We start from the raw sequence: 26,967 nt of genomic DNA on the forward strand, positions 1-26,967 counted from the left end.
TGCTCTGTTTTGTATTGGATTTATCACTGGTTCTTCGATCTGATAACAGAAGAAGTAAAAATTTTCCAGGCGTGATCAAACTACTCGTAAAGCCAGCCCATCATTCATTCATTTTCGTACAAAGGGAGCAGATATCTACTCGAAAGCGATTTAAAACTGACATAGATTTAATAATGTGAACTTAAGGCATTTTATGATTCGTTAAGAAATAGATAATGGCGAAGACGAGTGAATTTTCTGTACGAAAGGACTTCCAATACTAATTCAATGCCAATTTAAATGCTTTCTAAAATTAGTTAAGCCCTCAGAGTAAACACTTTTAATAGTAAAGAACTTCTACTCACACCTTAACTTTAGAAAATCCAAATCATACTGAATGTATTAGGAAACCAATGTGGAAATCTATGCTAAAGCATATACAAACTAGTAGAATTCATTCAGGAACCACACAAATTTCTTCAAACATTCTTTTGGAAAAACGAAATTGCACAACACGCATTGCCATTGCATGCGCTCATATTATCGGTGATGTTAGCGAGTTGCAGTTGGTAAGAGAGTTCACAAGCGCGAAGTCTCGGCAGAAATAGCGACACGCACGAGTCGCTCAATCAATAAGCGCCGAAAACACAACAAGCGATAACAGCGCGCAGGAGAGTAGTCAAACAGAAATCAAAACTACACCAAAAAGGCAGGCAACAACACGCAAACACAACAATAACAACAGCCAAAAGCGAACAACACGGGCGCTGCCACAATCACTGCTTCGCGCGATTCACTGTCACTGTCATTAGCGGCGCGGCAGCGGCTTCGTCGAACGCAACGTGTGAGCGCGAGTTAGCGTTTATTGCGCTGCGCTTTTTCATGCTTACGACGTTTGTCGTTGCGCGTGCCAAAGCTGGCGATTTTGTCTGCCTGCGCACAGCCGACTATCGATTGGCTTTGGCTATTTGCGCGCCTGCCGGCAAAGCGCTCGTTATCGCGAACGCGCACGCTCAGCCAGTCAAAGCAATATTGAAGCCTATGTAGTTGTTTATTTGCCGAAGCTTCTTTCTTCACTACCTTACCGTTATTATGTTGTTGGACTATGCTGTTCACGCGTTTGCGCGCCGCGCTGCAAATCATCTTTTTTCCACAAACCGCCGCATTTGTTGTCACTGCCAATTGCTGCTTCGCGTGCTGTGTTGCTGTTGCTGCGACGCGCTCGGTTGTTGCTGCTGCTGTTGTGATGACTCGCGGTTGTTGCTGCTGCTGTTGCGATGATGCGCTGTTACCGGCACTGCTGCCGCTGCGCCTGCGCGCTGGTTGCTTCTTCTTTCGGTTGAAATTCGCGTGACAAGTTGTTGGCCGCGTGGGGAAACACCGCGCATTCAGTTATCGACCGAACGCCGTCCGAAACGGCTGCTCTAACGGAAATCCTCTGGTGTTGAAAATCGAAAATCGCTTAACAGTACACATATATATTTATAAACTGATAACGCGAATTTAAGCGCACTAAAACAACAACTAAATCTCGTTACAAACTAAACAGAAAATATTTCGGTGAAAAACTAACATAAAAATCAATAAAACTGCAGCCGCGCAGGAAGACCATCAAACTCCGCAAACCAAATAGAAGCGCAAACGCGGACTAGTCCGACACGCGCACACAACAAAATACTCGAAGAGCTCACGCTCAATCTGATAATCAGCGCCTAACAAAACAGACATCACCAACCGACAGACAGACGGCCAGTTGCGCTTCTCCGCAACGCCCCGCGCCCTCCTCCTGCACCTGCGGCTACGTAGTACGCCAGAGACAGGCTCTGTCGTGTCGACGGACACTTGTTAGGTGCGTTTGTGCATAAAAAACAACACAACAAAAGTGAAATTTTACTCAATGAATTGTCAACTAGGCAAAACAACAACAACGACTACCGCAACGGCAAAAAGTCCACTTAAACAGCGGCAATAATTTCACGCATTTGAGTGCATCAAATACATATAAATAATATCCATCCGCGCATATAAACAAATAAGTAAATTTCAGCAAAAAAAATTAATTTCAAACTGATAGCGAGCCAAAAGGATCCACCACCAAGCGTGTGCTTGCATGTTTGTAGGCAGGTATGCCTGTGTGTGTGTGTGCATAAGTAAGTGCTTGCTCGCTTAATTGAGTGTGAAAATACATGCATAAAGAAAAACAAGTGCGAAAAAAGTGCAAAGTAAATAAAGAAATTTGAAATTTGTTGGCAAAAAGTCTTTACGAAGTGTAAAAGTGCGAAATTGCTTTGTAAAACAGGACAATAAAACGGCGATAAGCGAAGGAAAATTGTTTGGATATTTGTATAGTTTATGGTAAGTGGCATTATCTGACTAAATAACAAGAAAACTATAAAATAAGTAATATTACAAGTCATAAATAAATAAATAAATAAGTATATGATTAACAAAGAAGGAGGAGCTAAATGCGGTTGGTGTCGAGCAATCGTTCATATCACAAAATATATTGCTGGAAATATTTTTGAATTCCACTCCAAAAAACAAATGTTGGCGTGCACAAAAAATATTTTTAGGTTTAGGATTGCTATCTATTAACCTTGTATAGAGTAATGCTAGTACTGTCAGCGCACATCCGACATTTCCTTTGCAAAGTTTGGCATGCTTTACCATAAGTGCGCTTTTTGATTAATATATTATATATGGTTGTAGAGTATAATAACGATCAGGTATATAAATCAGAGAAATTAGATATCAATAGAGACTACATATAGCTAGAAAAGTACAAGAACACAGTGAGACAAAGAAGTGTCCGTAGTGTCGAGAATATTGCTGCCGCTAGCGCATCAATTGAGGAAGACCCAAATCAGTCTCTCACACGTCGTTCTCAAGCGTTGGACATCTATGTGGCGTCATTGTGGCGAATTTTGCGAAAAGAGCTTGGCCTACATCCTTACAAGATCAAATGGACCCAAAAACTGAAGTCGCTTGACCAACAAAATCGTAGTATGTTTGTATTTGGGCTCAACAACAGCTTGAAAATGATCCGGATTTTCATCGAAAAATCATCTTCAGGCTCATTTCTGGCTGGATGGCTTCGTCCGTAAGAAAAAAATATGCGTTATTGGTCAGGCAGCAATCCACACGTACTCCATGAGTCACTATTGCATCACGAAAAAATTACGGTTTGGTGGGGTTTGTGGGCTGGTGGTGTCATCGGGCCGTACTTCTTCCGTGATGATCAAGACCGGCTCGTTACTGTGAATGGAAATCGCTACCGCTCAATGACAACCGAGTATTTTTGGTCCGAATTGGATGACAAGGGCTTGGAAAATATATGGTTTCAACAGGACGGCGTCACAAGCGACACAGCGAATGTCACAATCGATTTATTGAAAACCAAGTTTGGTGAACGTGTTATTTCACAAAATGGTCCAGATAACTGGCCGTCTCAGTCCTTCAAATTGACGCAGTTAGGCTATTTCCTGTGGGGCTACATCAAGTCTATGGTCTATGCCAACAAGCCAGAGACCGTTTTTGTTTTTGTGACGCTCTTATTGAAAACCCCGGTATATTGGTCATGTCGAAATTGGCATTTCAAATTTAAGGTGGGCGATCGAAACACAACTACTGCTTTGGTTTAAAACTTTATTCGAAGCGGTACTACCTGACAGTAGAGCATCATAGAGAAGAAATACTTATAACCCGGAAGGAAAAGGTGGTGTTCATTGGTATTTATTAAGGGATAGGAAAGAGAGTTACGTAGAACCACATTGCCATCTCGGTCATACCAGAGCTTCATATATGGTTTTTGCCATTACCATAGTTGCCTCTAAGTAAACAACACCCTTTCTAAAAACAAAAATAGTTACGAATACTTCCAGAAAAAAACTCCCTAAGGCAGTGAACGACCTTATTAAGCGCGAAATTACATCTCCAGAGAGTATACCTTAATCTTTTTTATCTAATCTCAAGTCTCTGCAAAAATCTTATCGCACGCACGTCCATTGATTGTCACTCAGTTGACTTGGCATGCCGTCGCCAATGTGATTAACATTAGTTTCACTTAGCCACCGAAAGCTTTGGCGACCAACTGAGAGGCAAATTAACAGATAGATGGATTGGCTGACTGATGGACAGACAGAGGGACAAACAGACGAACAGATAGACGGTCAAGTAGGTGGGTTTTTACCACCAACTAAGCTGAAAAGCAAAGCAAAAGCACGCAGCGCGGCGTTTAGTGGCTATTTTATGCATTTTTATTGAATGGAGGAAGCGCTGGTGCACACTGGCAACAACAACATAAACCACATAGACAAAAATAACAACAGCAAGTGCAGGCGTAAGTGCAGAAGCGACAATAACAGTAACATTAGTAGCGGCATGTAGGCAGCCCAACGCTTTAAGCACCATTAATATCGACAATAATAACAACAATCGAACAAATGGCAATTGGCAATTGCCGTTGGACGTAAGACGCTAGGTGGCCACTTCAATAGCACAATGGCAGCCGCAACACTAATGCCTCTTAAGTGCAGTGCAACAAATGTACTTAAGTGTGGCGGGGTGTATGTGTGCTTCTGCGTTTAAAGGGTGTTTCTTTTGGAGATATGAAGCTATTTTTCGAATGAAGCGCAAAAAAATTAAAATTTATTAAAAAAAAATTTATTTAAAAAAATTAATAAATATTTTTTAAGTTATACAAGAATAAACGTTAACTGTGGTTGCTTCCTCTTGCAAAAAGTACGTGTACAAAATGTCAGATTCATGTGTCAAAAAATGATAGTAAAGTTCGCGTATATACAGACAGACAAACAGACTGACATGACTAAATCGGCTCAGCTCATCACGCCGATCGTTCATATATAATATTTTATAAGGTTTGCCATTTTTCTTTCTGGGTGTTAAAACTTTGTTATATACCCTTTTCAGGATATAAAAAGGAAAACCAGAAAAGTTAATAGAATGACCAATATCTGGACACTGAACTGATTTTCGACCATATGGGAAACGTGTATGTGTCCAATGAAGACTAAATATTGAATTTGTATATTGAAAGTGAAATCGTACACCGCTTTTCCAGTATAGCCGATCTTATTTCGATTATAGAACTCCTGAGGCCTTCCCATGCACCATAGATTGATACTGACGTCGGGAAGAAAGAAGTAGGATATCACTTCTTTATAGGGAACAACATTTCCTTTAAGGACTAATAAAAAATTATAAATAAAAATTCACATTTTTTTTTGTATTAAAGCCCGGGAGAGTCTCTTCATGATCCTTCGGCTCAAAATATAGCAAATTCAAATTTGTAAAATTTGTAAATTTTCATCACAGAATTTCGAAGATTTTTAAAATTTAAACAGCTGCAAGCCCTTTTATCTCAAACGAATGTGCTTTCTTTGACAACTGATTCGATAATTATTCCAGAAAGAACTGCCATACCTCTAAAATAGCACCCTTTATATACACATGTATAAGTATTTCCCACTGCGTTTACGTCTTTACCACACAATCAGCACTGCAGCTATCAGCACCACATCGAAGCAGAGCGCAACAGCTTCAGCTTCAGTAACACCAACACCAACAGCCACTCCCTTTACGGTGGCGACAAGTGTTATGTGTTAACTTCTTTCACTTAAAGTGAAGATGACATTCTTCAAATGAAATTAGCTACCGCCAGCGTTTGGTCAATTGCAGTTAAACGCTGCTGCTTACTTTATGTACTCGCATATATATGTATGTTTATATATATGTATACACATATATATGTGTGTTTGTTTTTATTGTTACTTTAAACGCTGTTATTATGGCTGAACCAGCATTGCACTTGCACTTTATTTGAATTGCAGTCGTTGAAAAGCTAATGTGGCTCGTGTGGTTTTCCATTGCTTTTATTGATTTTTGTCATTTATTACATTTTGCTTTCAATTCGAATCGTGTGCGTCCGCATATGTGTGTGGTTGATTTTTCTATTTTCCCCATTTGTTTTTGTTTGCTCTTAATTTATTTTTATAGTTTTTTTAATATTAATTTTCATAGTTATTGATTTAGGCACAGGCCACTTTGCTCCGTGTTAAACGGTTCCGCTCGGCTTTTTCAGTTTCTTCGCTTTAGAAACTATTGAAAAGTTTATTTGTGCCATTAATATTAAATTATTATGGTTAAAAGCTATTCAATAAAAATAAATGACTACGATGTTGTAAATAGGTAATCTCTCGTTCTCACTCTCTCTTTTAATGATTATTATTGATTACAGAGATGAGTTCTAAGATATAAGGGTTCGTTTTTAGTACTGTAACAATTTTTTTTTGGACCCAATACAACTATATATAAAATGCAAAATTAACCAGACATATTGACATATGTGGACCTAGGGAGATATTACGAGAGTTGATGAGGCGCATTCCGATGGACTATCTTTCAGAAACGCAATATGCTTATTGTAAAGGCAAGTCAGTGGATGCTGCCCTGCATACTATCATGTCTTGGCTTGAGTAAACCATTAGGGTTAAAGAATTCTCGGTTGGGACCTTCCTTGATATTGAGGAAGCTTTCAATAACGTCCTGCCGGAAGCAGTCATTATTGCTCTGGACGATCTTAGGGTTGAATCAAACACCTCATTCTCAGTATTCTGTGCGACAGAAATCCCACAGATGAAGTTCTCTCTCCTTTTATATAGATGCTAGTCAGACGATGTAGCAGTTATGGTTAAAAGGAACGTTTCTAAGTACCGCGTACAAGTTGAAGCAAGGGTAGCGCGTTAACAAATTGGGCAGTCGGAAGTGGTCTCATCTGCTTGAGTGAGTTTAATATCATAGACGACATAAGATCCCTGTATCACAGCTGCCGCAAATGGGAGACATCCGTCTGCAACTGGCGGTAACAATAAAATATTCAGGGCTCATACAGGATAGGAAGCTTTCATGTAAAGCGAATATCGGAGGGAGACAAAAAAAGGCATCGATATACTGCTTTACATGAGCTATTGTCAAAAGGTGGGGTCTCTCACCGAAAGTGCTCATAGTCAAGCCCATTATGTTCTATGGAGTCTTCATGTGTTGGATGGCTCCAGAAAAGACCTCACTCTACACTCATCAGCATGTGTGGAGTACTAAGGTCCATTCCAACAATGGCACTTAACACCATATTGCGCGTAGTGCCCGAAGACGTCGTCGGAGAGTATGTGGCTGCGAAAGTTGCTATCAGACTCAGAGAAGCTGGGTTCTTAAAAGACTCGGATATCCTCACACACTTTGATTTCATACCGGATCACTTGAATCACGGAGAATAAATTATTATTATTTTTCTCATTTGTCATGACAAACTTCTCACTTTTAGTTGGATGAAAATTGTCATTGTAAAATAGCCATATACGAGTATCATAATTAAGCAGTTAAAATATATCATTTTGGACTTACTACATGTTCGGGTAATAAATAAATTTGCATGTACCTCTATGACAGTTAGAAAGTGTGGAGTGTCAGTAAAGCAAAATTATTTCGGCACCACACAGCACACGGTCGAAAATCAAAGGGATTTCCTACACAACGCGTAGCTAATTAAGTGTTAACGCAACGCAAGATCTGCTTAATTGCTTGGCTGCCAGAAAGAGAACACCCAAGTGAATAAGTAGAAGCATATAAAATATATTTAAAATATCAAATTTTTAATTTAATTTCACTTTTTTCATGCCGTCGGCGAGAATTTGTGACGCCTGCAATCAAAATTGTGGGAAAAGATAGGGAAAATCGCCGAATGAGCAACATTGTGCCGAGCGCCAGCGAACAAAAGCGAAAATAAATCATAAAGCACCCATTCAGAGACATGAACATACATATTTATATTTCGCTATTTGCCTTTAAGACGGGCGCATGCTGCGCGCCAACTGACAACTAACCCGAACACACACATACACATACAAAATGTGCCAATTCACAGGGTTTGCGCTGTCAAGCCGCGCCTGCGCTTATAGCGGGACAAAGCTGGCCGCGCTGGCGATGGGATGCAACATTTTCATGTGTTCAAAGTACCGGTACAACGAATTTTCGGTTAAATGATCGGTTGAAAACGAAATGCTAGCCGCTGTTGTGTGGTCATTTTCACTTTCAGTGCAGAAGAAAAAAATTACAACAGCAATGCGGCACAAGAAGAAAGAATTATGCGTGTGGCGCTTACATACGCCAACCCAAACTGGAGATTAATGCATGTGAGCCCTGTTGGAATTTCGGCACATATAATTAAATGATATAAAACACCCTCAGAGTTGCACATAGCGCCCTGAAAATGCCAAGCAATTTTCAGTACCAATTGGCAGTGTGGAATGGACCCACTAAACATCTTGGTAGGGTTCGTGGCTCATCTAAAACCTCTACCGTACTTTGGGTCCGGCCACTTTCAACTGAGAAGGTGTCAGTTCTTCCCGCATGCGGGTTTTAACCACAACCACCACGAAGCTCCCTGAGAGGCCGGTCCGCATTAGTAGGTTGGAGCGAACTGAAAGGGCTCCTGCTCCCCATTGTACCAGAATTAAGTCTCCGGTTAGACTTCGTAGCCGAAATTACTACCAGTTGAGCCTTAATACTGCTCTATACTGGTGGTCAAGGGTTGGACCCCATACACACACCACTCATACAAAAGCTAACCCTAATTCCCAGTAAACGACTTCGCCATCCAAACAATTGCGCAAACGATCCTAACTGTTCGCCATTTCGACTAGTGGAGATCACCTCGCTAACATCTATGTAAATGTCCATCAAACCTCTAGTGTCCGAGGACAAAACTTCAGTCTTCAGACCGAACCCCACACAAACACCGACCTACCGACCCATCAGTTAGGTGCCTCTGATGCAAAAATTCATTTAGAGGCCCATGATCCGTAAGCAAAAAAGTCTGTCTGAGTTTGGGTTACATTCAACAAACCCAAAGTTCCGGATGTACTCGTAAGTCACCCGATCGTTAGGGCTAACACTCTCAGAAACAGTTAATGAATATTTACCGGAGAATTCTTTAAAAACCCCACGGATTTCCTAGAGGGCATGACATTTATGCAAAATTACATTTGTCTTACTGAGTGGCGCCACGTCAGTCGACATGCACGCTGCCCCTAAGGACATGCGTTGGCCACAATTGATCTTGATTAAAAATTCAAGCAAAGGAGGACACCAAAAAATAAATAGGTTGAAAAATTGAAAAGTGAATTTCTAAAGCAACACCGCAAGTTCGCACAGAGCCATACAGAATGTGGGTGAAAAAATCGAAAATGCAACAAGCAATGAAATGTATACTTTCAGCCTGCATACAGGAATACAAAGAAGAAAAAGAAGAAGTCGGAGAAAGAAGCGCATATAACAGGAAACAGAATGAATTGTGCGCTGAAATGACTTGACAGCACAGTGAGCAGCTCACCTGGGTGTATTAAAAATGACGTGCACGAATTTCTTATGGACAATGAGCACCAATGAATGCGGGGCATGGTGTGAATACCCAGCAAAGCTTCGGCTCTGAAATTAAGATCTTTCACCTTCAGTCAGTTATATCTGCTATTGGCAACTATATGCTCAGTTGTGGCTGTGACGACGAGGCCTCATGATATGGGACGTGACTTAAAATATGCATCATGATGACAGCCATAGAACCGAAAACATAATTTATGCACTCTTGAGTCCAACACAGGTATCATTTCTCTGACAAAGAGCAGATTATTAGAATAATTAACAAGTATCAACGAAATAGGTTTCTAAAGAGAGGAAAAGTAGGTCGATTAGATGGATTAGGTGTTGCCAGCGGCGATCCCAAAAGGGAGCAAAAAGTAGTTCAGCAGATGAGACAACTGTTGGAGTAGAACGAAGAGATACTTGGCCAACATTTAAGCTGGATAAGGGCATAATTTCTAAAAGTGTTTATTAAGAAAACGACTTGTGGCAACAGAGGATGAGAGAGTATCATCTTTCCGTTCCCGCGACAGTAACGCCTGAACCCGGATTTTTGTCTGAGCAAGACATATTAATTCGGCATCATTCCTATAACGTGCTTCAGAAAGGGTTTTAAAGCTACAACAACAAGAACAAAGGCATCGTCTACGTTTGAGTGACTATTTGGAGAAGGACTTGTCTAACAAGCTTCTAGAATTGGCGATTTTAGATCCAGTCAAGAGAAGAGAAAAAGTCTTAGAGTTCAAATAAACTTTCAAAACTGTTCGATTGGTGTCATAACCTTTTGCACGGATCTGTTGGGCATATGTAGCCATAATTTTTATGTATTTTGTATGTTGGGTACTAATATGCTGGACCATGATGCAAGCGCCACCACCACTGACGATATTCTTCAAAGAAACAGCAATATTTCCCGCATCGTTGCAGCTTTGTATGCCGCATCTTTCATTTATTTTCAGTCTCACAATTGCTCCGCCGCCTCTAAATCAACAATATCTTAACAGTACCTGCCTTGCGCACAACTGATTATAATATTTACTTGCAATTTATCGCAATAAACGAGAAAATCAAAATGAGATACGCATCTTCGTTAAGCGTGTGTGGCACACCACGAGTCTGTGGCTGCCCACCACAACGTGGGACTGCAACTCCGGCGTCCGACGCGCTGTCTGACCAGCCAACACTGCATGTTCCGACCGCCATGCCGGCCAACCTTCTTCTTTAGTTGCGCTTGCCTGCCCTTTCATGTTCCTCTCACTTAATACTTCTCTTCCTCTGCGGTTGCCAACTCTCGATAACGCAATAAATTTTAATAAAGTTGTCATACATGTTGGTCCTGACAAGAATTGCAGAAAAATATACTTTACCGATAAGCCAGACAACAACATACTCGTAAATAGGGGACGAACGAACTTATGCGGTAGGAGGGTACTCGCGCACCAGAGCTCATGCTCGCATTGTGTGTTTGTCCGTTTGGACTGAAAAAAAGTGGGCTGTTCCCTTTGTGCGCATGCGCGACGGTTTGTGCTGTATCATGCCGAGCGTTGCTATATTATGCGGCGCTTTTGCCAGCCGAGTGCGCACGGTCGGCAAAGTTATAAAGATGTAATCAATTTAAAATACGCGCTTTTTACATGAGTGTCAAAAGAAATTGCGCAATCTCGTTGTGTGGGTATGGCGCCAAGCCCAGCGAATAATACGGTATGAATGGATTATGGGGCTTAGGAAGAACGGTAAATTGTGGCCAAAATTCTAACCAGAAGTTAAAAGAATACGACTTTTCACATCGGAAGCTAATATGGGGAAAGAGGCTTTATATTTTCCATCTTCTTTGGCACCTCACAGATTTTGAAAATTTTGTTCGAGACAAAAAGTGGAACTGATCTTCAAGCCCACGAAAATAAATATTCACTTCGAGGACTCTTCAAGATCATGCAGGTATATGTAGTACATATTCTTCGAGGACAACAGTGAAGATCCACACACTGTAAGAGTTTTCATATTCCTACGTTATACGCTTCCCTTCATTTCAAATTGATGAAAAGACCTCGTACATAAGAGCCGACGTTAAGATGACTAAGGTGGGTATTAGTCTCCTTCCTTAGAATCCTCCAAAGAAGAAATATGTAGTGAAGAAGCAGAGAAACATTCACAGACCAATTGTGGCTTCCTGGGTTTATTCCTGCCTCCGGCTTTTGAAAAGAAAGATCAGAGGATCCGATAGCTCGAGGCTTGCGAAGCTGCATCAGTTATGTTCGGTTTCTTTGTGGATCTTAAGTCATTAAGAAAGCAAATTGGAAGCGAACTGTACGAATCAACAACAGGCAGAACGGTTTTAGCAAAATCCATTTAAGGCTCGAGTCCTTCTTTTAATGTGTACCAGTACATTTTATATACTGACCTTAATCGTACGGGCCTTATTTTCCTTCTGAGTTACCCTGGAATCGAGCGCTTTGTAACCAAAGTGTTTTAAATTTACTTTATTCTGACTAAAGTGTTATAAGTTTATTTACAGTCCCATTAAGTTCTCACGAAAAGCTTTTTCTAAAACTATCTAAATTATCTTTTTACGATTTTCATTAGCTTCTTAGCCATATAGCGTACAGAAAAATGTATATATTTACTTAAGAAATTCACTAGCATAATCTTTGATCTTGCCACAAATAGTAAATGGTAATAATTTTTCAATTTTCTCCATTACAGATCCCCTGACAGCAATGATTACCGATCGCAACAAATTCAATTTTGTTACGATATGCATTGGTTTAAGCTTCCTGCTCACCAGCGCAAGCGTGGCGTCCGCGCAAGCAACGAGCAATGCGCAGCAGGAGACAAATCAACAGCAGCAGCTGCAAACGCCTGAGCAAAACCAGGCGGCTATCGCAACTATAACAGTGGTGGACAACAACAAAGATGAGAAGACTAATGCGATTTTAAATGAGCCAATAAACGACGTGGGTATGTACACAAAGGGTATTACAAATATAATAGAATTATGTAATAGCAGTACGAATGAGTAAAAAAAAATAATTTAATGATGAATTTAAAAACGAAAAATATTGACGAATATTTTCGACCTCCAAGAAAAGGCACAACTTTGTCAAATGTTCCATTCTAAAATGTTTTTTGAGTAAATATTTATCGAAAACTGTGGAGGATTATATTAAATTTTAAATTGTTCGTGATTGATTTCCATTTTTTGATCGAGATGAACATTTCAAGTTACTGTAAACAAAATAAATACTAGAGCTCGTATGTCAAAACATTTTGAGTAATCATACATCAAAAATGTCAAACTTTGTGATAAAATTCCTGAAATATAAAAGGCATCCTCAAATGTCAACGAACGTAACAGTATTATACGCAGAACAGACTATGTTAAGTTAGCGAGGAGGTGTTTAACCGCCGGTATCGGTCCACTATGACATATAGCTCTCATACAAACTGACTGATTAAAATTAGGATGCCTGCGCTTGACGCGAATTTTAACAGATTCTGCGGCTTCCTCCAGTGTATCATACCATGGGAACCCCAGACGCTTACAGCAAAGACTTTCCTATGAAGACAAGTGCACAAGAGATGCTCCATTGTAGACATTTCCTGCAGTCTTCTCGTTCTGTCAGCCTTATCCTGCGTGCGAGTGTCGCCACCAGACTGTTAGTATTCTCTTCTATCGAGTGCCAATAGAAATTTTGCGTTTCTTCCGATCTACCGTTGTGCACATGACTTTTGCAGTCTTGCAGCCAGGTAGCTGGTAACATCGAGTTTTGATTTTTATCGAGATCGTCGACAGTTAATGTTTGCTCTAAACATTCTTGACAATCTCGTCCTTTATTTCATTGTCCTCAATGCCTTTGTGGCCTGGCAGAAGAAGTGAAGTTTCTTGCTTCAGGCAACACTTTCCACTGCAGCCCTGCTTCCCAAGACACTTCTGACCGATATGTAATACGAGATTACTGCCTTGATTGCTGCTGGCTGATTGCATTGAAGTTAGCTCTGGAATTGCCTGCATGTGCATTAGAGGCCAGCTCTGCGTCTCTCGCTAGCAAAGACCGAGCTTGAATAATACTGCAGTGGTCCGCCAACTTAAAAGGCTGTCTTATGCCTAATTCTGGACAGTATATTCTCGCACCAACTCCATCGTCCATTTTTGATACGAGTGGGATCATGTAGTCGGTGTTTGCCCAGGCGCCGTTACCCACCGAGCTAGGCCCGAAGCTTCTTTATGTAAATTCTGCAGCAGCCAGTAGTTGTTCCACCAATTTTGCCGCGCAGTATTCAGCGAAGAGGTTTGTAGGTGGCAGATTTAGAACCAGTTCAAGAGCCGCTGTTGGAATTGTTTTTAAAGTCCCTGCTATGCATAGCCCAGCGAGCCTCTTAACCAGTTTTCATTGGCTTCTGATAGGTCGATTTCCGTACCCCTATCCACTATACTACTGCACCGTGGAGCAGAATTGGTCTTACAATAGCTGTGTTAGCACCAGTACAAGAGAGAAAGAGAGGGCTACCAGGTTATGCCGAGCATCTACCTAAACGCTTATAAAACTTTGCTAGCTTAAATCTAGATAAATATCTCCATTAAAGATCTTTTTCCCTTATTAAGTAAATTTAATTTAAGGCGATTTCTGTGCGACGTAGCGGCACAAGGGAATATTCGACGCCACGTCTCTTACGAAGTTCTTGAAACAGAGAGAGAGAGAGAGAGAGGGAGAGAGAAATAAAGAAGGCTTTGTAGAATTTCGACCTGCTTGAACTTTCTGATAGCATAAATCAAATTTAGTGGAGCAAATACGAAAGTGACGGCAATGCAAAATCTTCAGCTCCAAAGAAGGATGATTTCTTCGCGATTCACATAGAAAAGAAATTGTGTCCTCGCTTCAACCGCACCTAAAGCGATAAGCGATAAGCGGTAACAAAAAAAAAGGGATATAACACATTCAAAAAATTCAAGCAGTCCCAAAAATTTTAAATTTCATTTTCTCGACGCTGCTTTAAAATACCCAAATTACGTAATACGAAAAAGTCGCAATAGAAATGCAAAAAATAAATGCAAACTCCAACTTAGTCGCAACAAAAAATACAACAAACAGGGGCACTGCATTGACAGCAACTACTACAACAAAAATAAGAAATGACAACAACACCAATAGCGCTGACAACTATTATAGAGGTTAGCATTGTTTGTATATAAATAGCGAACAAGTAGAAATGCCAACACCAAAATATAATTATGACGAAATTTTCAGAGACAATCGGCGGTGCGGCGCATTTTTCAACAAACCAAAAAAAGTTGGCAAAAAATCAAAGTAGCAACAATTTGAATGGCGGCGCGCTGCGAAAAAATTGAAAGTGATGCTGACAAAGTGGCAGCAATGACCGTGCGCAACAGCCGCCGAGAGTCATAACAAACAGTGCTGTCCCAGAGGCACACAGCGCGCTAGCTGTGACGGGGTGGCGTTATTGGTGGCGGTGGCAACGTCAGCGGTCGCAGTGTGTCTCCACGAAACGAGCTGTGCCAGCTTAGCTGTTGTTTAATGCTGTATGCATATGTGTTTGTAGCTCGTTTTCCGTCGGTGTGTGACGTTAATCGAATTTGACACAGACTCCGCGCATGCGCATGCGCACGAGTAAACTGCAAATTTGTTGCGCCGCACAATAAAATGCATTGTTTACGTTGTTATGATGTGAATGTGGCGGCTTTTTTGTTTTTGTTTTTATTTTGATTTTGATTTCTTTTTTTTAATTTTCTGTTGCCGCTGCAACAGCTGTTGTTTGTTTTCGTCGTCGCGTCGACAATACATGCTTCTTCACATATTCAGTAAAAGCACATGCTGCGGCACTGGCACTATTTGCATACTGATTTGTCCGTCATTGCCGGCAGTTGCGCCAGCTACCAGTTCACATTGCTGCAAGTGCAGCAGATCCTTGTTTGCGCGCGCCGCAGTTGCCACGCTTGAAGTCTATTAAATCGCCAGCGATTGACTGTTATGAAGCCTTCTTGCTGTAATGACAAATTTGCCGCCGTGATTGGGGCAGCGGGTCTTCGACAACTGCACTGCGTCTGTTTTGCATGCTTCGGCGCGTTCGAAGGCACCAAAAGCGAGTTCGTGTCTTAAGTCTTTTGTTTGCTTCGTGCCAGTTGACTCGTTTGCTCGTCAAAACACTGGCAGTTTGGCGTAAATATGTAATGATTTATGTGTGTGTTTGTGGCATATTTCATTTGAGCGAATGTGTGTACGTGTGTGTGTGTGTGTGTGTGCGTGCGTCGATCTCCGTGTATTTGTCGTATTAAAATGGAAAGCGATTTGTCAGGTTTTAGCAAATAATTTATCAGCCAGCGCAGCAGCGCTTGTTTTCTTCTTCGCCATAAACTATACATACGTGCATATATGTGTGTGAGTGCACATGTATATGTGTGTATATTTGTAAAGTACTTTGATGGTCAAAGCAAGTGCAACCGCACATAAACCCTCCGCGCGTTCACTTTCCGCTTTTTATGCCGCTTGCCAATAAAAAGCCGCTTTGCCAACAACTTCTTTTACTTGTTGTTGTGTTTCTTTTCTTTAGTGTTGCTGTTATTTCTAAATCATCTAACCATTTGCTCATCCGTCGCTCACCACAGACCGCGCCGCCACTCTCGCCCGCTCCAACCGCCACAAGGCGCGCTTACTTGCAACGCATCCTTTCTGAGCTCCAACCAGCTTGCTTCGAATTTTCATGCATGAATGTTTGTGTGTGTGTGTTTGTTTTCGTACAAGTGTACGAGTGAATGAGTGATTGACCATCAAACGACCATTGAACATTGCTGCGCATTTCTACTTTTGTTTTTATTTCGCTTTTATGCGTTTCGACGTTTCGGCTTTTTGCTTAGCACTGCATTGCCACAATTCCAACAACACAAATGCCACAAATGTTGCAATGCCAGCCACCATATAACCGCATAACCACATAGCCACAGCCATTTAGCCATTAGCGTGATTGGCCAATATGGTTTTTGATGCACTGATCTTCGCCAAATACATACTTACATAAATCACACACACACACACATACGCAAATACAGTCATAAATACACAATCTTTGTTGCCAGTTTTGTTGCTGATCTTTCGTCTTTGTTGTCAAAACATTTATCATAGCAAAAATTATACAGATATATTTGCACTGATACACATACATAGATACATGCAACACACACATATATATTGTGCATATAACTGTGTATACAATATCTATGTTGCATTCGCCACAAGTACTTGCACCACCTGTACCTGCTGTGGCACGGGTGTTGTTGTCGCCGCGTCATTTGTGGCCATTGTTAGTTCAAGTTCAAGTCAAGTCGCTCGGCAGGAGCTTGTTTACCTAGTTTCTGTTATGATTTGCTTTACTGTTTATATTTTGTTGTATTTACAATTTTTCTTCGCGTATTTTCTGCGCTTTTCAGCAGTGTTTACATGTGTAACTCTTCATTTTCTTTGAAGACATATTATTGGATTGTTTATTTTGAGCGATCAGTTTATGTGACAGCTATATGTTATAGTGGTCCGATCTATACAATATGTTCGCAGACTGTAGAATTGTCTTTGAAGACAATCTATGCCAAATTTCGTGAAGATATGACGGCAAATAAAATAATTTTTCATACGAGGACTTGATATTCATCGATCAGTTTCCATGACAGCTATATGTTATAGTAGCCCGATCTGTACAATGTGCTCAGAAATTATAGCGTGGTTTTGGAGATTAATGTTTGCCAAGCTTCGTGAAGTTACCTTGTCAAATAAATAAATAAAATTTCCATACAAAAACTTGATTTTGGTTTTCGGGTTGTACGGCAGCCACATCGTATAGTGGTCCGATATCGGCGGTTCCGACAAATGAGCAGCTTCTTGGAAAGAAAAGGATGTTTGCAGAATTTCAGCCTAATACCTCGAAAACTGAGTGACTTAATTGCGTATAGAGACAAAAACCGACGTTTTTTTGCAAAGCAGAGTTATATCTCCAAAAATACCCCAAACTGGTATTTAAGTGAATTAAACTATTTTAAGATAAACTCAATATTTTTGAGTAGTAGTCTATGCAACACAGAATAATCAAATCAAAGCCAATATATTTTTAAGTGGCCTTATTTATCAGGTCCATTAATTTCTATTGTATAGGCATAAATTAAGACGATAACTCGTGTCAACATAAAGTTTCACAGCGTAAGGTTTTGCAAGAGACAGAAGAAGCTCAACAGACAGAAGAACTCTGTAAACATGACCTATGCTTAGAAGGTAAAGTGGACAAGTTAGCCTGCTCAGATTCAGACAGCAGCACGGTCATGTTAAATCCTCAGTTCAGTCAGTACAGTTTCTACACAATGTATCGATTTTAGTGTTACGGTTTGTGGATAAACCAAAAGTCAAGAGCGACCTCATCACAAGCTCCCACTCTAAAAAAACTGCTTAAGTATGAGTGACAGAAAGTGGGAATGCATACATGTATACAATGATAAAACGTTGGAGCATAACAATTTCGATTGTTAGCATGAGCTAATATTCTCGGATAATTAGAATATTATTCCAGGTTTTCCAATAGGGATGCTATGATTTCTAAGTGCCGTTTTGGCCATTTTTAATATGCCATGATGTGTAATTTTTTTTATTGTATTCAGTTAAAATTGTTCTCACTCAGGAACTGAAGCCATTGAACCACTATAGAAGTACATATGTCGTGAATTTGCTGATTTTGCCTTGGAAAAACTTGAATATGGTAACGATTTTATTAAGAAAATCATCTCCGATGAGATTTACTTTCATCTGAGTGCCGCCCCACTAAAAAAACTGTCGATTCTGGTGCAAAGAAAATCCATAAATTATTCATGATTAACCATTATATTTACTTAAGTTGACAGTTTGTGTGGTTTTTGGTCTGGTGAACCTGCGCATACTTCTTTCGAAATGAAGCTTGTAACACTATTAATGCTAATGGAGAGCGGTATAGATGGATAATACCCAAATTTTTATGGCCGCAATTGGAAGAAATTGATCTTGACAACATCTGGTTCCAACAACACGAGGCTACGTGCCGGATAGCACGTGCAACAACCGAATTATGGCGAGAAAAGTTTGCATTTTCGATTATTTTAAGAAACTTTGACATTGAATGGCCTCTAAGAAGTCGTGATTTAAAATTATTAGACTACTTCTTGTGGGGTTATTGGAAGTCATTGGTCTTTAGCAATAAACCAGACCAGAAGTCAGTATTGAACTTGTTATTCATGTCGTACGACTTGATTTAGTGGAAAAAGTACTCGAAACTCGAGTTCATCGCATTCATTCCTGCAAAAGAAGTCGTGGTGGCCATTTGAATGATGTTATATTCAGAACTCAATTGTATCAATTGTACTTCACATTGAACAAAAATATTTGATATATTTCCTTAACATTTAGTGTGCTTTTCTTTTAAAGAAATCATATCACTCTTTTTGGAAAACTTTATATAAAAGAATATAAAAAAGAAAGGCAAACTATTTCATCAAATAAGAATTAAGTTTATAAAAGTCATTGCTAAGATATTAATGAGTAGAGTCTGTAGTGCATCTATGTTTTTGATATGGTTCTGAGGTACGAAATCTTCTTTGTTGTGTGATTTATGGCAAGGAAGGAAGATCACAACACAAAGGCGAATCCACGACAAAAAAAAATGTAACAATTTACTTTTTTTGTCAATTATCATCTATATTCGACAAAAATAAAGCGATTTCAATAAACATAAAGATCCCACGCTACAAGTTAAAGTATTAATTATAATTTGAATCGACCCTGATTAACACACAGGCATAAACCAATTGTGAAAATTAATATAATTATTGTGAACCATGATATTTTCCACAATTATTGCATGCACACACATATAAATTAATTCATGGAAGAAATTCAATAGAGACAACCATTAACATTTCTCAAAGTCCAACTCTCGGAAAACCAACAAACGTCACATATGTATGCGCCAAGCCAATACTAATCAACACAGTCAAGAGAGTCAAAAGCAGCAATAAAGAAGACATTCAAGCTATCGGCGAAAATGAAAACAAAAATCAAATCAAACAACAACAGCAACAGCAACAATAACACACACACATAAGAGCAAAAAGAGACGAGCAAACTGAACAATCAACTAACACAGCAACCAGTAATTTCATTGACTGGCATTATTAACGCACTAAAAGTGGTAATCAACATTGTTGTGGCAATTGTAGATACATCATAAAATAATTTGCACAATTTTTTCGCTTCGACGCCTCAAACGAAACGACGAACCGGACGGACGGTGCAGCGCAGAGCTGATTGCCCGCGACGCGATGCCACGGCCACGTTGAAAACGAAGACGACATTTGATACCACAGGTAGTTAGTAGAGCTGTTAAATGCAGCAGCGGCAATAACTGGGCTGCACTAATAGGCAGGCTGGCAAGTGGGCAGGCGGACAGACGGACGGACGACAGAGCACAGACTACAAACTGACAGGCCGAACGACGACAGACAAACAAACAGTGAAACCATAGAGCTTGGCGGAAGGCGGCGGAAAGGTGGCCAGCCAACAAGACGGTGCTGATGGCTGGGGACCGGCGGTGGTGGTCGTGGCGTTAGTGAAGCCGGCTGGGGCATAGTTGCTGCTGCTGCAAGGTGAGGTGGTAGCAGAAACATTTGTTAACACTTTAACAAGTTATGATTATACCGCAGCGAATATCTATTATTGCGTAGTAGGCGAACGCTTAACCGGCGACGGCAACGGCTACAGCCACAGCCACGCCATTCAAACCAATGCACCATTTGGCAGGCAGACAGACCGACAGACAGCATCGTATAAACAGTGGTGTGATGCTCTGCAGCAAGTCAACTCTGGCGGCCAGCAGTTGGGGTGATGGAGCACATGGCGCAAGCCAGGCGAACCACTTGCCCATGGCCGTGGTGGTGGCTGTGGCTGTGGCGGTGCCGTGAGCGACCGTCGGCCAGGCGAGTTAATGTTAAGTCGAGTAGCAACTTCAGCGCGCCATTGTGGCATTGATGTGGCCCACACAAGCCCGCCCGGCTACTTTTCAAACCAGCACCGTTGACGGCGTTGATGTTTTTCAATGTTTTCAACGTTGTACGCATTAGCATGGGCAATTATAACACTCATGTAATAAAAAATCATCAATAAACATATGGAAAATATAAATAAAAAAATATATAATAATTAAATGGAGCATTGAAAATGTAGATATGCATGTGTAGAGTTTGGAAAAAAAGGACGGAGAGCGAGTAAGTTGCATGCACACAAGTATATTAATGGACCAGCCGGACCTAGTTGATACCCAATACATAAATTTTAATTAATTTTAGATATTCGAAGACGGACTCTATTTCTTTTTGAAAGATGATAGAGAAACGCAAGCAATATTATCTCATAGAATCCTCAAGTAGGCTTATGGGCTAGCAAGCTATTAGTAGAATGGGAGCGGGTTGGTGCTTCCGTATTTTCTCATGTTTTACTACTGGACAGTTGGGCTTCGTAGGAGTTTGACCAGCGCTGAGCTTTTGGCACAAGATTGATCGCAAGAGATTTAGTGATCTCTTTGCCCTCAGAAAGGCTAGCCTCTTCCTAGCTCTGGGGGTTTTAACAGGTCATTGCCCAACTGGCGCCCGTGCTGTAATACTGGGAATCTTACTAGACGCCATCTGCAAAGATGTATGCAAAAAGAATGTATGGAAAAAGATGAAGTGGAAACAACTCAGCACTTTCTTTTTGAGTAGTAGTAGTCTGCATGTGATCTTTCTACATCAGTCATCTAACCTAACCTCCCCAACTGATTGTAGAATATTTTTTAAAGCCACTTTTCCAAAAGTCTTTATGGAATTCACAGGCACCGGTAATCACATAACGGGCCTAACCTAAATTTTCAATATTCACTTTTAATAATCGAGTAGTAGTCGATGGGATTTATTTAGTGTTCTGGCTTAAGAAATATCAAGCGTATATACCAGCTTTCAGCATTCGGTCAGTTTAAAAGTTTTAGCAGGGACACATACCATAAATTCTAAATTATAGCTAGGACACATACCGTAAATTCTAAATTATTTAAAATCTACCGATGACCAGTGTTGTTTCCCATTACGTCAAGATTATACTTCTAGTATTTTTGAAATGTTAAAGCTGCTCATAAAACTAGTGAAACTTCAGTAGCCTTTAGAACGTGGGTAGAAGTTGCAGCCGAGACACGAACCAAAACAGACAAAGATAAGATCTTTTAATTTTTCATATATTCAAGAATGAATGTTAACGGATTATCAGCTAAACGAACTAGGATTAGGTTTTTATGAGTTTTTTTTTAATTTTATTCTTTTATAATGAAGTCTTAAAGATTTAAACAAAAAAATGTTATCGTATATCCTAACTTTAGAAAACTATTTAACATGGTAAACAGAACAGGGTTTTATAAAAATTGACAAAGTGTGATTAAGAACAAAACTCTATGAATCTTAACGAAATAGAGACGGAAAAATTGAGGAAACTCATAAAATGGAACGAAATGATCTCAGTACTTCTTCCTCAGGTCTATTGTTAACCTGCCTTGTCTTTGGTTCGAAAGAAGATAGACTAATTTCAATTCGAATGAAAATAGATACACTATATAGCCCCAAAAAGAGCCAAAAGGTTAGTATTAGAGATCTCAACGTAGGAACAACTCACGAACGATACGTGGCACAAAGTCGCCTTGTCACAAGATTAGCTATAGATTAGAACCAGTTTTAAAAAAAGCCTACAAAATCCATGGGATCTATGAAGAATATGAAAAAAGGTCTACAATAGAGACAAGATAATAATTGGGACTCTAGTGTCTCTGCTTGTTTTATACTTTAGCAGTGATTTTATTGTTTACAATTTTAAATTAATAGCTGTAAGACTTTGAATCAATAATCCATTGAATGAGAGTTGGACCAAAAATTTCTGACACTTTCGGAAAAATAAAATCCCGATAACAAGCAACTATGTTGGGTATACATTAACTAACATTCTAAAATAGCACAGAGAATCTTATGCTAGTTATACTGGTTGAAGTATATTTTTAATAATTCGCTTATCTTTTCTTTTCTCTTTTCTATATTACGCTCACGCAACTCATGGCATACAATCATTACGTACGATGCGCACACACAGCGCACGCATTTAGCCCGCGCTTGGATTACAGCAACGAATGGCGACCTGTGGGCCGTGGAGATCCACTGAAAAACGATCCAACATTCGATTACAGCCCGCCAACGCTGGAGCATGTACGCTACTGGGCGGAGACAACCACAAAAGATGGTGGCAACAGCAAAGAGGAGAGTGACAGCGCCAAGCAGGATATAAATAGCGTGCGCTTTGCTGCCCACCCCGGCCAACAGGACATTCCAAAATACGGCATGCCGAATGAACACTTACGGGGCAATAACGGTGTCATACATGCATCGTCGCATGCACCACAACAACACGCACATATGAACCAACATGTTGTTGTGCCACACCAGCACTACCATCAATCCCACCATCCGGGTGCCGTTAAAAATGCAAAAGGTGAAATACCACTAGTCCAACCGAAATACACCTCAGTGCGTCGCAGCTATTATGCACAACAACCGCCGACACGTCTAATGCCACCACCCATGCAGATGAACTCACCGCCAATCAACACTTTCAATGTGCCCATGAAACCCTCACAAGCGCATACGGAGTATCGGCATAGCATGTCGGCGGCGCCACCACCGCATGCTTCCACAATGTCAAGCATGGGACCATCCTCGTCATCGTTGTCGCCGCTCGCAATGCAACATATGAAGATGCAGCACCATCCAAGCATGTCTACAACGGCTTCGTCCTCGTCGTGGATGTATCATGCGCCGCCTACCATGCATCACCATCAGCAGCAGCCGCAACATCATCAATATGCTATGCCCAGTGGTTCAGCAGCTGCCATTTCAACGTCGGCACAGTCATCGCGCATGCCAATATCACACATTTACGACTCACATCCGCAGGATTCCCATCACTACTTCAGCTACGCACGTCCCAGCTCGAATAGCATCACTTCGCATCCTCCACAAGAGTCTTACACAGCCAATTCGGTACGCCATAGTCCGAACAGTCTAAAGCAAAGCGGTGCGGGACGCAAGCCATGGTTGCATGAACTCTTACAAAAGGAGGTCGTAAAAACATCAGCCAAGCCTAATTATTCAACGTCCGCCAATAAGTATGCTTACGAGACTACAAAGCCCATTTATGAGCGCATGCCATCCACCAATGCAGTAAGCGGTGGTTTCACACCAATAACACCGATTACGCACGTCTCGGCGCCTCCGACTGTAGCTACCAGGACGACCACAACAACAACTACACCACGTGTGCCATCAACAGCATCACCAATTGCTATCACACCCAGCGTTTTCTATCCAACTATTAGCCCTACACTGACCCCACATACCCCAAGCACCACCACGCATGTCATTTACACTACACCAACAACGACGACGACACCGCGCACTACTACGTCGACTACTTCTTCACGCCTGCTGATACCAACCACCAGCAATTTGGCATCCCGGCCGACTGTGGCACCAATGCAAATGACTACCGACTCCTTATTCTCACACTACAAACAACCCGAAGCGCCACTCAGAGGCCCTATGTACCTAATTATTGAAGGTCACTCGAAAGTGAAGAAATATGGCAAGAATGGTATCAACTTGAATCTACCGAAAATAGTGCCCGTCATACCGAAACGTGAACCCGTCGTGCGTGTAGCGGAACCGGGAGAGGAGAAGCGTGGCACGCCCGAAACCTTCCATGTAGAACATCTGCATGTGAAGACCTCGACCACGACGACGACAACAACAGCAAAGCCTTCAACGACACCGAAATCTGTGACGACAGCCAAGCCTTCGACGACCACAACAGCGAAACCTACGAAGGCTGCGCCAACCATGAAAGCCACGCCAACTACTTCAAAGTCTGTAGTGACCACAAAACTTAATACAACCGCTAAATCAACAACGAAACCCGTGACATCAACGACAACAACAGCACGACCTACGGCAACAACAGTATCTTCTAAGATCATCAGCACAACAGCTGCTGCTGTAACAACAAAAGCAACTACAAAAAGTACTGTTAGGTATGAAGGCTTGAAGCCAACATCAACGCCAGCTGTTGCAAAACCTACACAAAGCCAGCCACTGCTAAAGCTCGAGCTGCCTAATGAGCCACCAACTGGCATGTCGGGATTACTCAGCCTACTTGACTCCTCGCTAGGCGGACTCTTTGCCGAGCAGCCATTAGATTCAATTGAAATGCCCGCGTCACAAACTCAAGCAAAACAAACGGCAACCACGAAACTTGCGGTGATGAGCTCACCCAGCACCGTTTTGAAGGCAGTCAACACCGCCACTCCCGCGACAATTGCCGCACAATCTGCGGTAGTACCTGTCGCACCAGATGCACGCATTGGCACTAACGCCGCCGACACCTTTGCTTCGGGGTCGGCAGAGTTTAGCTTCACCACAGATATGCCGCCGCGTGAGGTGCGCCAAGTATTCGATTATGATCAGCGCCCGGAATCACGTCTTAAGGATTTCGTAATTGAGCGTTTCGATGGCGACGCAGCCGATGATGAGGGCGCGTCGTCAGCTTTCTACGATGATGAATTCGAGGAGTACGAAGAAGAGGCAAACAATAGTGCAAATGGCGATCTGCCAATTAAGCGCATGGATCGATTTGTCGATGGCGAAGAGGGTGAGTTTGTGGGCGATTACGAGGATGTGGATTTGGAGGAGTTGGGTATGAGTGATGTGGCGCCATCGTCAATACTTGTGCGCACACAAGCGAAAATGGCGTAGACGTGCGCGCCAGACGCCAAGGGCGCTTAAATACACGCCGCTACGGCTAATGCGAAAATGCTGAACTCTTAACCTTTCGATGAGACCAAGACTAATCGCTTGCATTCGCGCATCTTTGTGGAGGCCGTTGCCGCTGTTCGGCGCAGCATTTCAGTCATTCAGACGTACAGTCAAACCATTTCAATATGTATGTAATATGGAAAATTCAGTTGCATTTAGGAATTTTTACACTCTACGTACTGGTCTACACCAAATCTATTTTTTAAACTTGTATTTTAGACACAACTTTTTTACTAAGCGTCTTCGTTTGCTTTTCTCCGAGTAAATTTTAGTGTATGTACATAACACAGCTTTATTTATGTATTTATGTATTTTGTATTGTATTTATTTATTTATGGCAAAGATTTACTCACTTACTACGCTTAAGTTTCGTCGCGATTATTTTGTGACTCAATATTTATTTAAATGTCTGTTTAGATTTTAAGCTTATTTATTTTGTATTCTGTGCTGTCATCTTTATTTTTAAGGTTTTCAAAAACGAAATGAAACTAAATTATTTAAACCAATAAATGCAGTATCGTTAGTTTCGTCTAAGGCTGAGAACATAGTGGAGAGAACGAAGATGTAATACCATACGAACTGAATATGATTAGTCTAAGCGGATCACTGCTTTTTTAGGATTTAACATCGATTCGATGTCGAATAGAGTCTATGCGTCTGAAAAAAAAATATATTGTTACATATCAAACATCCTTCCTTTTAGTTCTTACAATACCATGCACTCTTCATCTATCGCCCTTAGTAAGCACCTATTCTAAAGAGATGTGTCAAAAAATTTAGCAGATGGATTTTCATTCGCTGAGATCATACATATGCTATGTCCAGAGTTTACCTAGGATCTGGCAAGGAATAATTATTCATATACTAAAACCGATCTTGCAATAGATCTAGAAAAAAATATAATTGAACAGGGTTCAACAAAAGAGAGAGCAGATTTGAGAGAAAAGCAGCAAAATGGTATCAGCCTGAACCACACTGTTCGCAAGAGTTTAATAGCTCTAGGTCTTGTTCTATAAAGAACCAAAAGTCTCCGGCCTAACACATAGATGGCGGCACTAAAATGAAATCCATATGATTTTTAGTTAGACCTAACCTGTGTTTTTATGAAATGGATAAACAGAAATTTCGCATTTGATAAAATATTATTTTTTGAAAGAAAAAAATACAGATGAAGCAAAAACTGGGCTTGATGACGAGTTGCCGAACACTGCCCCAGGCAAATTCACCATCAAGGATTGGTTCTACGTTACTGGAGTTGACCCGGATGTTATCCGGCCAAGAGCTGTAGCTCGGCTATAATCGCGTAAGCGTTGTCCAGTAAAGAAGAAAAAAGATGGGCTGCGGATCTGAGGTAAGTTAAGTTTAGACGTGGTGAAATGAGCACTTAAAACGGTAATCGCAGTGGACGCCCAAAAGATTTTTTCCCAACGGAAACACCAAAAAAGTCCACAAAATAATTTTGGATGCCAGGAAAGTGAAGTTGTTCGAGGTAGCAGGCACTTTAAAGATGTCAACCGAACGTATCCCACATGTCATTCACGAATATTTGGGTATGAGAAAGCTCTGTGCAAAGTGGGTGCCACGCATGAATTTCTCCAAAAAAA

At 41.0% G+C, this 26,967-nt stretch overlaps 2 protein-coding genes across 2 annotated transcripts in view; one reads left to right on the plus strand and one right to left on the minus strand.

The window, feature by feature from the left end:
- The window catches only part of LOC105230783 (trans-1,2-dihydrobenzene-1,2-diol dehydrogenase), a 67,795-nt gene that overhangs the window by 13,847 nt on the left and 26,981 nt on the right, over nt 1-26,967 (minus strand). The window lies entirely within an intron of this gene.
- On the plus strand, nt 1,360-25,835 carry LOC105230781 (mucin-5AC). Its single transcript, XM_011211757.3, has 3 exons — nt 1,360-2,334; nt 12,115-12,369; nt 22,593-25,835. The coding sequence occupies exons 2-3, from the start codon at nt 12,129-12,131 to the stop codon at nt 25,301-25,303; spliced, it is 2,952 nt and encodes a 983-aa protein (XP_011210059.2). The 5' UTR covers nt 1,360-2,334; nt 12,115-12,128; the 3' UTR covers nt 25,304-25,835.

This window comes from Bactrocera dorsalis, chromosome 1, assembly GCF_023373825.1.
Source record: "Bactrocera dorsalis isolate Fly_Bdor chromosome 1, ASM2337382v1, whole genome shotgun sequence".
Lineage (NCBI taxonomy): Eukaryota > Metazoa > Arthropoda > Insecta > Diptera > Tephritidae > Bactrocera > Bactrocera dorsalis.

Excerpts from the sequence above, each read along its gene's own strand:
- LOC105230781 (XM_011211757.3), top strand. The coding sequence starts at position 12,129 with ATGATTACCGATCGCAACAAATTCAATTTTGTTACGATATGCATTGGT. Across the intron at positions 12,370-22,592 it reads TGAGCCAATAAACGACGTGG|CGCACGCATTTAGCCCGCGC; the intron begins GTATGTACACAA and ends GCGCACACACAG.